Source organism: Coregonus clupeaformis, chromosome 18 (assembly GCF_020615455.1).
Source record: "Coregonus clupeaformis isolate EN_2021a chromosome 18, ASM2061545v1, whole genome shotgun sequence".
In the NCBI taxonomy this organism is placed as follows: Eukaryota; Metazoa; Chordata; class Actinopteri; order Salmoniformes; family Salmonidae; genus Coregonus; species Coregonus clupeaformis.
Genome location: NC_059209.1, coordinates 9,652,161 through 9,665,019, shown reverse-complemented (window position 1 = coordinate 9,665,019; position 12,859 = coordinate 9,652,161). Strand labels below are relative to the sequence as shown.

The 12,859-nt window shown below is 40.3% G+C and overlaps 1 protein-coding gene across 3 annotated transcripts in view; it reads left to right on the top strand.

The window, feature by feature from the left end:
* Positions 1-485: 485 nt before the first annotated feature.
* The window catches only part of grid2 (glutamate receptor, ionotropic, delta 2), a 577,776-nt gene continuing 565,402 nt past the window's right edge, over positions 486-12,859 (top strand). For all 3 annotated transcript variants that reach the window (XR_006004078.2, XM_041904499.2, XM_045226775.1), the window contains exon 1: positions 486-1,344. Coding sequence is in view for 2 of the 3 variants with exons in the window: in XM_041904499.2 (XP_041760433.2) it covers positions 1,257-1,344 (88 nt within the window). In the remaining variant the exon portion in view is untranslated. The remainder of the gene's footprint in view (positions 1,345-12,859) is intronic.

Sequence of the window (12,859 nt, the reverse complement as noted above, 5' to 3'; positions counted from 1 at the left end):
TCTGACATTGCTCATCCTAATATTTATATATTTCTTAATTCCATAATTGTACTTTTAGATTTGTGTATTGTTGTGAATTGTTAGATACTACTGCACTGTTGGAGCTAGGAGCACAAGGATTTCGCTACACCCACAATAATATCTGCTAAATATGTGTATGTGACCAATACAATTTGATTTAGTTGGTTTTCGGTGTGAAACTATGCAATTTGATTGAAAAGATGTATAAGTGAAACACAAGATTATTTCACTTAGCACCTATCAAAAGCGATCACATAATCCAAAGTGTTTTCCTACAGAATCCTTAATACAGGATTGTCATCAGATTTAAGATTAGCCTATGCCCAGGGTCACCGGTCTATGATGAGCATGGAGATGGAGTGCCCACCACTGAACCAGGGCGGAGCTAGAGCCTGGCCAGATTGCCTCTCTCGGTTCATGTGAGATAACCCGCCCTCTGTAAATATCCCCCTCTCTCTGCCACCGTCAGTCTTCCTTCTAGGTAATTCTGTTCCAGAAAATGCGCGGCTGGCAACTGCTGCTGCTGTCCCTGTAGTTGGCTCTCTCTAACGGGCCTCCTTCCACTCAGTATACCTCACCCACCGACTGCTAGAGAGAATCCGCATGCGGAGCCTCATCGCGCGCACCGTGGTGAATTTACACTTCATTTTCTGTCGCAGAAGAGTGGTATCAAGCAGAAGAGCGGTATCTACGCTTGCCAGATTATTGAATATGGAGGTCTTAGTGAATTAAAAATGTTATGATTTTTTTGTTTTATGTCTTAAATATCAGTGATGGATCCAGTCTTTGAAACCGCATGAAAATGCAAGTTTTGCAGTTTCTTTTTTTTCGTTCAAGCTGAGCAAATGCGTCGTGTCTGAGGCAGAATCTACGGTCTCCTCCAAATCAGCCCAGGACTTGCGTATGAGAAACGCAAACCAGAGCGTTCCTATTTATCAAACATTGCATTTGGCTTGCCTTTATCCCAAGTTTCGGATTGGATGCGTTGGCGTTGGATGCGACTGTGGAGAACTCCATAGCTTTCAGCATGATTTGATGTAAAGGGTTTTTCAAAAGGCTAACTGGACATCTACCTTTCTGAAAACAGCTACATTCAAGTCAAGTGCGAAAGCCATCGAGAGATAGATAATCCCTATATGGACTAAATCTTGGTTCCTCGGGATTTTAAAACTAGCAGGTCACATTCATCTTGGTTTTGGCGCTTCTTGGGAAAATTGCCTTAAACTGCGGGAGCCATGAAAGTTGTTTCAGCAGTGTTGTTCCTTGCAATATTTTGGAGTCAGGAGTGGGAGCCCGTGAATTCTGATTCAATCATACACATCGGTAAGTTGCGCCTTCTCCCGAAATCAGTACGCTAATAAGGGTGCCATCCCTCTGTGCATGGATTTGCCTCGGCATAGATTTGAGTAGCCTATCTATATGTAGTCGGCAAATCATTTGTGCCACCACACACCACTAACGATATGGACTGTCAGTTCCCGAAGCATGATATTGGTACGGGATACAATATTATTCAATAATGCAATTAATTTGTATCCCATACTGCAAAAACATTATTTACCTAACCTCTCATGCGCCATTACGCATAATGACTATTGAAGTTGCCAGCTGAGTTTTGCATATAATTATCGCGTATGTTTTAGTTAGGGAATTGCATTAATCATAATATGTTTTTATATTCAATAATCTAAAGATGGGAAATGTGAATACATGTTTTTTTACCATAGGCTAAAATGTAATATTAACTAACTGTATAGGATGGGTCTCCTGTTTATTGCGTCAATTCGCCTGCTGCCTGAAAACAGGTGGTTTGAGAATTGCCTTATGTCTGCGGATTAGGAGGGAATATGCTGATATTCTATTTCTTTAAACAATGTCTCCACAATTACATGTTAGCGACATGCAATTCAGCTGGAATAGCCTTAACCACTGTAACAGAGGAGGCTGGTGGGAGGAGGTATAGGAGGATGGGCTCATTGTAATGGCTGGAATGGAATAAATGGAACATGTGGTTTCCATATGTTTGATGTGTTTGATACTATTCCATTCTAGCCATTACAATGAGCCCATCCTCCTATAGCTCCTCCCACCAGCCTTCTCTGCACTATAGGCAATGAGGCAATGTTGAATGTGCAGATTTAAATGGGGTGTAGGAAAAATGTGCTTAGATGTAGGCTATGAGAGGAGGGTTGGCTGAAAAAACAAGATCATTATTGCTCTCTATGGGGGATAGTCCACATGTGCGTGTGTGTGTGATAGAGAGATGGAGAGAAAAAGAGAGAGAGAGAGATGCACACCAATTTAGGGTCTCAACAAGGGTACATTGCAGCACACTGATGGTTCAAATGTTACAAGCAAGATAAACCCGAAAGTGTTAGGTGCGCTTAACATAGAAATGTAAAGGTTTACCTCATCTTAAACCACGCTCTCTGTATAGCTTGTAACCCTGTCAATCTGTCAAGTAAATTGGCCTTCTTTATTTGATTATTCCAACCCCCAAGACTTTATGATAGCCTATTGTTTTTAGTTTGTAGCACACCTGACAAAATGCAGAGAAGTCAATTTAATGCATCAGAAAAATTGTCAGTGTGAAACAAGGTAGGTATAGGTGATTTACAGTAGCCTATTTGTAGCTATTTGGCATGATCAGGGACTTTGTTTATGGACAATCTTTGGACAAGCTGCTACTCCAGTGAAAAACAGGGAATATTCAGCCTACAGTATTAGTTATTTCCTATTGATATGCCTATTTCATGTTTCCTTCGAGTTGTAATGTGATTTTAATGTACTTCCTTTTCATCTGAATGACAATAAGCCATTGTTTGTGCATTTGTCCTCGATAAACAACCTTTGGTGGTGCGTTTGAGTCATTGTTTTCTTTCCCACCCTCAATCGATAGCTCATTTCCCTTGCTAGATGTTCCTATTTTGAATCACTAGGCCTACATGAAAGGTTACACCTACAACTTCCCTCCCTGGTGGAAATGGCAGACTAGGCCACTTATTTGTTGTGATATTTCCTTGCATTTCACTGTCAAGTGAGAAAAGACAGCATAAAAAAAACAACATGGCAGGCCTAGGTATAGGCCTAATTATTAAGGAACAAAATGGTGTTGCATTGAAATACTTAGGCCTACATTGTCTACCAAAACAAGTGAGTGGTCAGGAGAATGACAAGCTATATTAAGCATAACTGACAATGTCAGAAGTAATCCATTTCTAATCTATTTGTTGCTGTTAAATAAAGAAGGAAGGGCAAAACCTGACATCAACAGGCTGATATAGCCTAGTAGGTCTAGCTTATAGCCTACAGCATCATCGTTTCCTGTGATGCTGGAATTTGAGGGAGGCATTTTCATACCGCATGCATTACGTGATTGCTGAGGAGCCTTCTAATGATCTGCATGCTGAAGGGACAGGCCATGCACCGTGCACGGCATCGCAATGGCGTGCCACTTTATGATGCTATTCAGAAAGTCACTTTGATTTATGTTCCTGGAAAGCCCCAAAGTCCCTGGTATTATCCGAGCTGCCTGGCATCGTCCTCACACAGCACATCCACCCGCTCACCATGCACTAATGCAGTAGCCCGACAGTCCCACTTCAGGCTACTTTGTTCCCTCCGCAGAAGATCAAAGATTCACGATTCCCTGTTTAAAGTGGATGCCTTCTGTTTATGTTTTGCACCTAGTCAAATGAAATACAAAGTGCCCAAATCGAAATGCAGGAGGACAGGCTTATTATATTCCCTTGCCCCCCTAGTGGACGTATTCCCCGGCCCCTCTAGTGGCCCCACTAGTGGTCGAGTCTTTACAGCTTTTCAAGCTGTAATGTTGTATTAATATTCAATACTCCTGAGGTGGAAAATCTCATCTTTATTATTTATTTTTAACAATCATGTAATTTTCACGTGATGTATTATTGATGTGACCTTAATAATACATCTTCCCCAGGTGGCACGTGTGGTTCAAGAGGCTATTTTCTTTAGCTGTAATATGATAGCTGTAACTTGATGCACTGTTCCGTTTTTGTCTTTGCCATGGTAGTGGAATTCAAAATATATGGGTTTTTAGATTTTGGTGTTAGTGGGTGTTTTGCTAACCCGTTTCGCAGCTGTCAAGGCTAAGTCCTTTTTAACGACGAGCTACATGTTTGTATGAAGTGCTTCCTATCTATCCACCTATCGAGTTATGTATCTATGAGCTCTGACAGATCTGCTACTCTGCACATGCTTTTTTGCAGGAGATTTAACACCTCAGATTTCCCCTGTGTTTGGACATCTGACTGAGTACTGGAAGTGACATCAACATAGTGTGCATCTTGGTGAGGCACTCATCCAGTAGCAAGGGTGTAACTTTGTTTTGGATATGGGGGGGATCAGGGTCAATGGGTTCCGGTGTGAAATGGGTAGCTGTGAAATGGTTGTTTCGGGATGCTGACCTTCTAGGCAGAGTTGCAAAGAAAAATCATCTTAATCCCATCTTAATCTTTTATTTTTATTGTCCAGTTTGAGATATGGCTTTTTCTTAGCAACTCTGCCTAGAAGGTCAGCATCCCGGAGTCACCTCTTCACTGTTGACGTTGAGACTGGTGTTTTGCGGGTACTATTTAATGAAGCTGCCAGTTGAGGACCTGTGAGGCGTCTGTTTCTCAAACTAGACACTCTAATGTATTTGTCCTCTTGCTCAGTTGTGCACCGGGGCCTCCCACTCCTTTTTCTGTTCTGGTTAGAGCCAGGATTAGCAAACACAACGTGCCATTGGAACACAGGACTGATGGTTGCTGATAATGGGCCTCTGTACGCCTATGTAGATATTCCATTAAAAATCAGTAGTTTCCAGCTACAATAGCCATTTACAAAATTAACAATGTCTACACTGTATTTCTGATCAATTTGATGTTATTTTAATGGACAAAAAAAATGCATTTCTTTAAAAAACAAGGACATTTCTAAGTGACCCCAAACTTTTGAACGGTAGTGTATATATATATATTTTTTTGTTTTGTTTTTGGTTGAAAAACATACAGAGGTCTGGACCTCGGGGACCTCATATTTAGTTACGGCCCTGCTTGCACCGATGTGCGACTTAATGGTCGCAGTCTGGAGCCGTGTTCTCACCTGATGACCTGTTTGTCCTCGTCCTGTTCTCAACTGATGACCTGTTCGTCCTCTCCCTGCCTCAACATGGGCAGTGCTCTCTCTCTCTCTCTCAATTCAATTCAATTTCAATTCAATTTAAGGGCTTTATTGGCATGGGAAACATATGTTAACATTGCCAAAGCAAGTGAAGTAGATAGTAAACAAAAGTGAAATAAACTATAAATATTAACAGTAAACATTACACTCAGAAGTTCCAAAAGAATAAAGACATTTCAAATGTCATATTATGTATATATACAGTGTTGTAACAATGTGCAAATAGTTAAAGTACAAATGGGAAAATAAATAAACAGAAATATGGGTTGTATTTACAATGTTGTTTGTTCTTCACTGGTTGCCCTTTTCTTGTGGCAACAGGTCACAAATATTGCTGCTGTGATGGCACACTGTGGTATTTCACCCAGTAGATAAGGGAGTTGATCAAAATTGGGTTTGTTTTCGAATTCTTTGTGGATCTCTGTAATCTGAGGGAAATATGTGTCTCTAATATGGTCATACATTTGGCAGGAGGTTAGGAAGTGCAGCTCTCTCTCTCTCTCTCTCTCTACTGACTGTCTTTGACCCCTGCCATGACAACCAAATGAAATCATAATGAAGGCAACAATATTTGCTATAGCACTTGGGCTACAGTTGAACCGATAGTTCCAATCTGTGTGCGATGTTAATTGCTGTGCAACGTGCTTTACCAGACTGACTTATAACTAAAATCCCAAATTCTCACCAGAAGACCTGTTCGTCCTTTCTCTGTGCATCAACATGGGCGGTGCTCTCCCTCTCTTTACTGACTGCCCCGTGTAGCTCAGTTGGTAGAGCATGGCGCTTGCAACGACGCCAGGGTTGTGGGTTTGATTCCCACGGGGGGCCAGTATGAAAAAATATATATTAAAAAAAATGTATGTACTCTGGATAAGAGCGTCTGCTAAATGACTAAAATGTAAATGATTCTGACTCCTGCCATGATAACCAAATTAAATCAGAATGTAGGAAAAACATTTGTTGTAGCACTTGGGCTACAGTGCTCTCACTCTCTCTATTGCCTGTCTTTGAACCCTACCATAATCATATGACCAAATACCATTATCATATGACAAAATGGGTTAGCTTATTAACATAAATTAGCTTCTGCTTTTATTAGCTTAATTATGTATTTACTGTCTGGCAATATGTATAGCTAGCTAGCTGACTACATAGTACCAGTCTATTATGAATTGTACAGTGTAGTTAGCTAGCTAGCTATGCAGCCATTCATTCATATACAGTCCTATGCACTCACTGAGTGCTGCACATCTGAAACTGCACTTGAAAAGGGGAAGATCCAGATACTGTGCTAACGTTAGCCTAGCTAAAATAGCCAACCTAGCATTGCATCACTCGGTATAAAACAATTTATACACAATATTATCTCATCACCATGGCAATAGTTCACTAGTTACACAACAACATAGAAATACATTTATGAAATGTTCATTAACTTTTACTGGTTTTTAACTTTCAAAACATGTATATATTGAAGTGTTCGTGAATATAGCTTCTTCTCCTCAGCAAACACCACAAATAGAACGAGAGAGAGAGAGCGTGTAGTGCGTGCTGCTTAACTGTTACTGCAGACCAAAACTGCAGACCAAAACAGTACTGTACCCCCAGGTTACGTCTGTTGGACCAGTAGTGTAGAGAGAGAGAGAGAGAGAGAGAGAGTAAGAGAGAGAGTGAGAGATTTTTCACTTTAAAATGTATGCCAAACACAATTTACTAGAAGAACTGTGCAGATGCAATGTTTGGTAACAGATTTACAGTAAAATCTCCCTTAGTTCAAAGATGTCTGCAGAAAGAAGGGAAAAAAAATCTGTTTTGGTTATTACACTACAGTAAGTGGATTTACACCCAGTAAAATTATTACATAATGGGTCCCTGATCTGTACTACACAGAAATGCATAACTATGGGTATGAATGTCTTTCCCTTCATGGTGATATATACTGAATAGGTACACAAAGGTAGAAATATGCAATATAATTATTTGCATATATGGGAATTATTCTACACACTGGCTATTATTCTAATGAATAATACATTTGGTTGTTCCGGACCAAATCTGAACCAATCATAGACGTCTGTTTCACAAGTTTAGACATCACAGTACAGCACAGTAGAGCACAGCGCATCAGAGTACAGGATAGTACAGTAAAGTATAGTACAGTAGAGTAAAGTATAATACAGCAGAGTACAGTACAGTATACTGTACTCTACTTTAGTGTGCTCTACTGTACTGAACTGTATTGTGCTGAACTGAACTATACTCTACTCTTCTTTACTGTACTGTAGTCTACTGTGCTTCACTGTACTGTGCTGTCCAAGCTTGTGACACATAGACCTAAATTATTTTTTGTTAATCCTGTTACCGATTTGGTAACAGAATTACATGTTTTAATCACTTAATAATTGTAAACCAAAATTGATATCAGTAAAAACACTAAGTCTACCTTTACTTCTGTGAATGTTCACTATCCTCCCCCAACATGCATTTTGGAATCTAAGGCCGACTAACATGTAGGTGCCTGGCCCCCTCTACCGTACCTTCTTGCCCATCCAAATAAAATATTGAAAATGTATCATTTATTTGACCGAGCCGCGCACTGACAGAAAGACGCATCACTCAGATAAAGCATCCGCGTGAGCGAAACAGCACCCCTCTGTCTCAGTATGTGTAGACCATGTACAGTGCCTTCAGAAAATATTCATACCCCTTGACTTATCCTACATTTTGTTGTGTTACAGCCTACATTCTAAATGGATTAAATCGTTTTTTTCCCCCTCACCCATCTACACACAATATCCTATAATGACAAAATGAAAACATGTTTTTAGACAATTTTGCTAATTTATTGAAAATTAGCCTAATTTACATAAGTATTCATACCCCTGAGTCAATACTTTGTAGAAGCACCTTTGGCAGCGATTACAGCTGTGAGTCTTTCTGGGTAAGTCTCTAAGAGCTTTCCACACCTGGATTGTGCAACATTTGTCCATTATTATTTTCAAAATTCTTCAAGCTCTGTCAAATTTTTTGTTGATCATTGCAAGACAACCATTTTCAGGTCTTGCCATAGATTTCCAAGCAGATTTAGGTAAAAAATGTAACAATCACTGTCTTCTTGGTAAGCAACCCCATTGTAGATTTGGCGTTGTGTTTTAAGTTATTGTCCTGCTGAAAAGTGAATTCATCTCCCAGTGTCTGGTGGAAAGCAGACTAAACCAGGTTTTCCTCTAGGATTTTGCCTGTGCTTAGCTCCATTCCATTTTTTATTTAATCCTGAAAAACTCCCCATTCCTTAACGATTGCAAGCATACACATAACATGATGCAGTCACCACTATACTTGAAAATATGGAGAGTGGTACTCAGTAATGTGTTGGATTTTCCCCAATCGTAACAATTTGTATTCAGGATTTTTTTTTTAATTGCTTTGCCACATTATTTTCAGTATTACTTTAGAGCCTTGTTGCAAACAGGATGCACGTTTTGGAATGTTTTCATTCCGTACAGGCTTCCTTCTTTTCACGCCGTCAATTAGGTTAGTATTGTGGAGTAACTACATTGTTGTTGCTCCATCCTCAGGTTTGTCCTATAACAGCCATTAAACTCTGTAACTGTTTTAAAGTCACCATTGGCCTCATGGTAAAACCCCTGAGCAGTTTCCTTCCTCTCTGGCAACTGAGTTCTGAAGGATGCCTGTATCTTTGTAGTGATTGGGTTAGGGTTAGTCTAATGAATAACTTCACCATGCTCAAAGGGATATTCAATGTCTGCCTTTTTGTTTTTACCCATCTACCAACAGGTGCCCCTCTTTGCGAAGCATTGGAAAACCTCCCTGGTCTTTGTGGTTGAATCTGTGTATGAAATTCACTGCTCGACTGAGTGTCCTTACAGATAATTGTATGTGTGGGGTACAGAGATGAGGCAGTCATTCAAAAATCATGTTAAACACTATTATTGCACACAGAGTCCATGTAACTTATTTTATGACTTGTTAAGCAAATGTTTTACTCCTTAACGTATTTAGGCTTGCCATATCAAAGGGGTTGAATATTTATTGACTCAAGACATTTCAGCTTTTCAATTTTAACTTTGACATTATGGGGTATTTTGTGTAACAAAAAAAATCTAAATTGAATCTATTTTAAATTCAGGCTTTAAAACAACAAAATGTGGGAAAAGTCAAGCGGTGTGAATACTTTCTGCAGGTATGCCATGTCACATTATTTCTGGCTAGACAGCATCAGATACATGGGTTACATATAGTAAGAGGGGCTAGGGTTTCACTCGCTCGGATGCTTTCTCCGGTGAGATAGTTTCAGCAGAGAGGAAGATTAGATTATATTTTTATTTAGTCACATGCAGGTTGGTTACATTAATTTCTGTTAATGCATGTATTACTTATGGTCGTTTACTGTTCTCATTCTCGGAGTGGAAACGTTGTTTGCAGAGTTCACAACCTGCTACTCTTGTGAGAAACAATTTTTGTTTATTTCATAACCATCATTTACGAGTTTTGTCTACTTTTTAATTGTCTTTTGTTTAGAGTGTTTAATGTGAGCAATGAGCATGTGTCTGGTTTCTCTGTCCTGATAACGTTGAGGTAGCACGCACCTGAGCACGCATAGAAGTAGGCCTACCTGGCCCGCTGCGCGCCAATCTAGGAAAGGGCCCATTTGGGGATGTCTGATTTCTAATTGTCTTAACTCACCACATCCACCACTAATATGCTGAGCTTCTCAGTAATTTTTTCTTCACTATTGAGAATAATAATAGTTCCTCACAGTATATAAAAAATCTTTCCAACACTCTCCCGACCTTGATAATCACCAAGCCTTGATGTGAAAGTGCAAAATAGCATGATCTGGTGATCCCATATATCCAGTGGAAATGTCATAAAAAACAGCTGTCTGTCCCGAGCTCACTGGCACGAGAAACTGAGGGCCTGGAATAGGCTAGTTGACACAATGTTGCAAGTTTGCTAGCTATAGTTTCGGGCCGGACCCAGTTGATTGATTTGATAGCTTACAATGTTGCACTTCACTAGTGATAGCTCAAGTCAAGACAGATAGCAAGGGGGGCAGACAGGCAGAGTAGAGAGATTAATGCGTTAGAAATAACCTGAATTTTAATCCGGATATTTTCTACTGTTCTTATTTGTCAGCTTTAGGCCTATGTATTTTACTTAGTTGATGATGGAAGTTATAGGCCTACTGCTGCATTGGCCTATAGGCTGTCTCTGTGTTCCATGTACTCAGTTCTTTAGCCGCCAATGGATCACAGTGTGTTAATGTGTCGATATGGCAGAGGCTGGTGCTCTTGCATTAGTTGAATTTAAACTTGTATATTTTCATCATTTCAATTCAGATTTTAATGATTAACCACAGGCATTAACTAAAACTATAGAACATTTTAAAAATTGGTTGAAATATGAATAGAATGAATAGAAATCCACAAGAAGCCTTCTTCAATGGGAACTAGATATTTGTTTTCATTTTGAAATAATTAATAATTTGGTTATAGGCACCAACTAAAGACACAGAGCCAACAAGTGAGCCTTGGTGGTATTCATTTAAAGATTCCACAGTTTCCCCTAAAATTATTAATGCCAATTAGCTGAATAACGGTTGTTAGCTGACCCTGTTTATTGAATAGTCAATAAATCAACCAGACATTGTTGCAAAGGCTTGAACAACACTACTGCGAATGGCGCAGTGGTCTAAGGCACTGCATTGCAGTGTTAGCTGTGCCACTAGAGATCCTGGTTCGAATCTAGGCTCTGTCGTAGCCGGCCGCGACCGGGAGACCCATGGGGCGGTGCATAATTGGCCCAGGGTAGGGGAGGGAATGGCCGGCAGGGATGTTGCTCAGTTGGTAGAGCATGGCGTTTGCAACGCCAGGGTTGTGGGTTTGATTCCACGGGGGGGCAGTATGAAAAATGTAATGTAAGTCGCTTTGGATAAGAGCGTCTGCTAAATGACTTAAATGTATGATTCACCATGACTCTTTATTGCTCGACTCATGTTTCCATGCCAGTGGTTACAGTTTACCTCAGCATTCATCTTTAACCTGGTTCTCTTACACATAGCACAGAACAACCAGGCTCACGGACGCAAGCATTCATTGTTGTTATTACAGTATTAAATACTGTATCAAAATAGTTGGATTTTCAGCATGAATCTGGACTATACACTACTCAACCAGCATACATTTAATGGGTCTTTCATTAGGGTTTTGCAATTGTTTAATTGATATGTTGTTTATTGGTTGAATGTATCACTTGTAGTCAGGACACTGTTATTGCGTCATTGTGTCATTGCTGTTGGACTATTTAGCTCTGACTAGTAAGAAACAAAAAATGCCAATAAGAGTAATACTCGACATAACAGTGACAAAACAGTTAAACAAGAAGGAGATTAAATCAGTCAGGTCAGGAGAGAAATGCCTGGCTTTACCAAGCACCGCCTTTCTCTCTCCATACCACTAACAACTGATGCTGGGCAGAGAGAGCTGGATCTCAGCCTCCATGGGAGAGGCTGTGTCTGTAGTCATTATTACCCTCTCTGCTTTAGAGAGCCCTTTTGCCCTTCACGGTCACCTGTTGTTTTCTTCCCTTCTTTCCAGGCCCCTCCCCCCTTCTCTTGGGTTAAGAAGATCTTAGATCCAAAGTGCTGAAAAAGTACTCTCTTCTCTCTTCCTCCCCTTCTATATTCCTAACCCCATCTTCCCCCTTCTCTATAAGCGTAAGGATAGGATTGTTTTTGTATGTGATTTCTCTTTATGTGCAATCTGAAATGGTTACTGCTGTGCAATATTCATGTTGAGCTCATGGACTGTCAGTCCTTGCATCCATAGCTCTATCTATGCATTTGAGGGTGGTTACATTTCTCCAGCCCTATCCCTCAGCTTTATAGAAAGGCCCTTAGGCTTTATGATTATCTTTATGAATAGCCTACTGTAAATTTACTTATTTTACTCCATATACTTGTCATCCTCAATTCCAAGGAATTGATGGGAGGATGTTGAGAATATCTCTACAGAACATGCTTGATCATTGTACTATGTTGTAAAACAATGTCTAGATGTCTTTGTCGGGGAAAATGACAGAATTCCAATCATCTCTACTTCAGCATATCAAAGCATGCAAGGTTGCATATTTGGACAGTTTTACTTGACAGAAAAAGAACAAAATGTCCTATTAAATAAAACAAATTATAACTCATGCGGTAAAACTTATGCAAATGCCTATAGGCTGTCTCACCGACAACGATGAGACAGCCTATAGGGAGGAGGTCAGAGACCTGGCCGTGTGGTGCCTGGATAACAACCTCTCCCTCAACGTGATCAAAACAAAGGAGATGATTGTGGACTACAGGGGAAAAAAGAGGACTGAGCACGCCCCCATTCTCATCGACGGGGCTGTAGTGGAACAGGTTGAGAGCTTCAAGTTCCTTGGTGTCCACATCACCAACAAACTATCATGGTCCAAACACACCAAGACAGTCATGAAGAGGGCACGACAAAGCCTATTCCCCCTCAGGAGACTGAAAAGATTTGGCATGGGTCCTCAGATCTCCAAAAAGTTATACAGCTGCACCAACGAGAGCATCCTGACTGGTTGCATCACCGCCTGGTATGGCAACTGC